The 2,791-nt window shown below is 36.7% G+C and overlaps 1 protein-coding gene across 4 annotated transcripts in view; it reads right to left on the bottom strand.

Annotated features, from left to right (window-relative positions):
- The window catches only part of LOC106882728 (uncharacterized), a 176,770-nt gene that overhangs the window by 27,078 nt on the left and 146,901 nt on the right, over positions 1 to 2,791 (bottom strand). For all 4 annotated transcript variants that reach the window (XM_052967298.1, XM_052967300.1, XM_052967297.1 and 1 more), the window contains one exon: positions 66 to 290. In XM_052967298.1, coding sequence (XP_052823258.1) covers positions 66 to 290 — 225 coding nt within the window. The remainder of the gene's footprint in view (positions 1 to 65; positions 291 to 2,791) is intronic.

Here is a 2,791-nt window from a genome sequence, read left to right as displayed (position 1 = left end):
AAAACCCAACAAAACCCTGAAGGAAACCATCAATAGCAAAAATCTAATTAAAATTAAAAACTTACCCTTGTGGCAGTCAGGTTTAGCATCTGTCAACTTGGTGCCATTAATTAGCTTGCCATTTCGAGACACACACCAACAGACATTTACCATGCACTGCATTTTCTTGTACTCGCCTATGCTTGTACACTGAGGGAGATACTCTTCACTATGATTTAGATTCTGTTTGTGGTGTTTCTGGCAGCGAGTCAGGGCCTTAATCTTGGGTGCATCAGTAACAGTGGTGATTTCTGTGGGAGAGAAATAGAAAGAACAGTTCTTTTAATGGTTTAGTGAGAGGAAGAACAGCAGCTCCCATGATCCTCTTCAAAATCTTGAAGTTTGGTGGGTGACAATTATCTTCAAACCAGAGATCTGGACAATATGCTTCCAAAAAATGGATTTCACTAAAGGTACACAAAAAGCCAGATGGTGGTACGAAAACTAGGAGCTCATTAAGTTTACCTGTTGAGAAAAGGAACGGACATTTTGATGGACTTCCGCAAAGATTCTATCTGCCAGATTCCACTCTCCAGAAATCTGGGAATACTGTGCAATATCATCCAATATACTGCATCAAGTAAATAGACCTTGTTTTTGAAGTTTGTTAATTTGAATACAGTGTGTTAAAAACAGTTTTGTTCTTCATTTTATTTAAGTGAATTAATAAAGATTAAACATACTCTGCTTTAGAAGTGTATTAATTTTTACAAGCATCTCTTAAAAAAAAAAAAACATTTTCTTTACTTTTCTTTGTTCAACTTTCTTCCTATAATCACTATACTATACAATTGGTACAGTATGACGTATTTTTAGAATGTTAAGCGAATTATTAGATATCAAACACATCCTATTTTAGATGTGTATTACATTGAATCTCTTAAATACAATTTAGTTCTTTACTTTTCTTAGTTTATTTTATATTTTAAGTACATACCAAGACTACTTCCAGAAAACAGGAAACTCGAGAAATCCAGGACACTCCTGGTCCCAAGCTTGCCAGGTAATTGTTCTAGGAATGTATATGTCTGTGTGTGTGTGTGTATATCCACATGTGCACTGACAGACATATATATATATATATATATATATCTATATCATCACCATTTAATGTTTGTCTCCCAAGTTGGTATGGGTTTAACAGTTCAACAGGATCTAATAAACCAGAGGACTCTACTGATCTCTAATGTCTGCTTTGGCATTGTTTCTTTGACCTGATGCCCTTCATAACATCAACCACTTAACAGAATGTACAGATTTTCATTTTTATAACACCAGTACTAGTGAAGTCACCAATTAACTAGTGAAGGCAAAGAAAATATTGAGAGGGAGTGTAGTAAACAGGGAGATAGTTTTATCTTGGGTGTTCAGAGGCTAAAATATGACAGAAGGGAGAGGTACAGGTGTCTGGCTGTAGAGATTGCTTAAGTTCATAAGAGTGTGATAGGAGAACAGATGATTAGAGAGAGGGGTAGAGGTAAATGTAGTGAATAAACAAGGGTGGAAGTACAGTTGATGGTAATTAATCAGTTTGTTGGGGTGGGGTGGAAAGTGAAAGAAATAGGAGTAGCTCAGAAAAGAGGAGGTAGTAAGTGACAAGAAAGAAGGAGTGGAGAGCAGTTGTATAACAAATCTGTAGTTAGAGGAAAAATTGGGAGGTGGAGATCAGAGTTACATAGTAGAGGACAAAAGTTAGTTAGTGGAGGTGCCATTGTCAGCAGATATGAGAGGGTGTTAAAGGTAGATATGACAGTCATAACATGTAGCTCAAGGGAAATAAATAAATGGAGGTACAGAAATGGATGTTCAGTGGAAAATGAAGTGAGAAGGGATGAAGTGAACTGAAAATGAGGAAATGGATGTTAAAAACTAAGTGATTCTAGAGGGAGGGGTAACTGGTAGCATGAAAACCGACGACATATCTGTATTTCTGCTCTCATAATATTACAGCAGCTGAATAATGCTGTACGTTGCAGGGGCAGGGCCATCACTTTCATTATGATGGGCCTTCATGAGCACAAAGAATTGCCAATTTTCATGGTCCTTTGTCATTTTCTCCATGAGGTTTAACATCCTGAGATTAGCTTTCACTACTTCATTCTATGTCTTCCTTGGTCTCCCTCTTCCTCAAATCCCAACTATGTTAAGGGGTTGGCACTGTTTTATATACCTATTATTATCATTATGCCTCAGATGACCATACCAATACAGTCTTCTCTCTTGCACACTTCATCTGATTTCTTTTATGCCCAATGTTTTCCTCAACACATTTGCACTTGGTTGTACATGTAGACTGATTGATGCTGCATATACAATGAAGCATAGTGGCTTCATTCTTTTCAAACCTTCACATGCCCTCCACATTCAGGGCTCATGTCTCACTACCATGTAACATTGCTGTTTGTACACAAGCTTCCTTAGTGACCACCAGATAATAAGGCAAAGTTCCTCTTGAAGGCTTTCTCCAGATTGCTAAAAGCTAAGTACATTGGCTTACTTTTGGCTAAATATTTTTCTGCAGCGATCTAAGAAAATGGCACCAGTAGTACTTCTCCCTGGCACAAAACCAAACACTGCATCTCATCTAACCTAATTCAATTCCTTATTTATTGAGCTATAAATCTCTCTGTAACTTTTCCTACTTGGTCCAATCTAATACACACACGTGTTGTCTATGTGTGTGTGTGTGTATATTTATACATACATACACACATGTATACTTATATATATATATATATATATATATATATAT

The sequence above is a fragment of the Octopus bimaculoides genome, chromosome 4 (genome assembly GCF_001194135.2).
Source record: "Octopus bimaculoides isolate UCB-OBI-ISO-001 chromosome 4, ASM119413v2, whole genome shotgun sequence".
Lineage (NCBI taxonomy): Eukaryota > Metazoa > Mollusca > Cephalopoda > Octopoda > Octopodidae > Octopus > Octopus bimaculoides.
The sequence above is the reverse complement of the archived record's forward strand: the minus strand, read 5'-3'. Positions and strand labels throughout refer to the sequence as shown.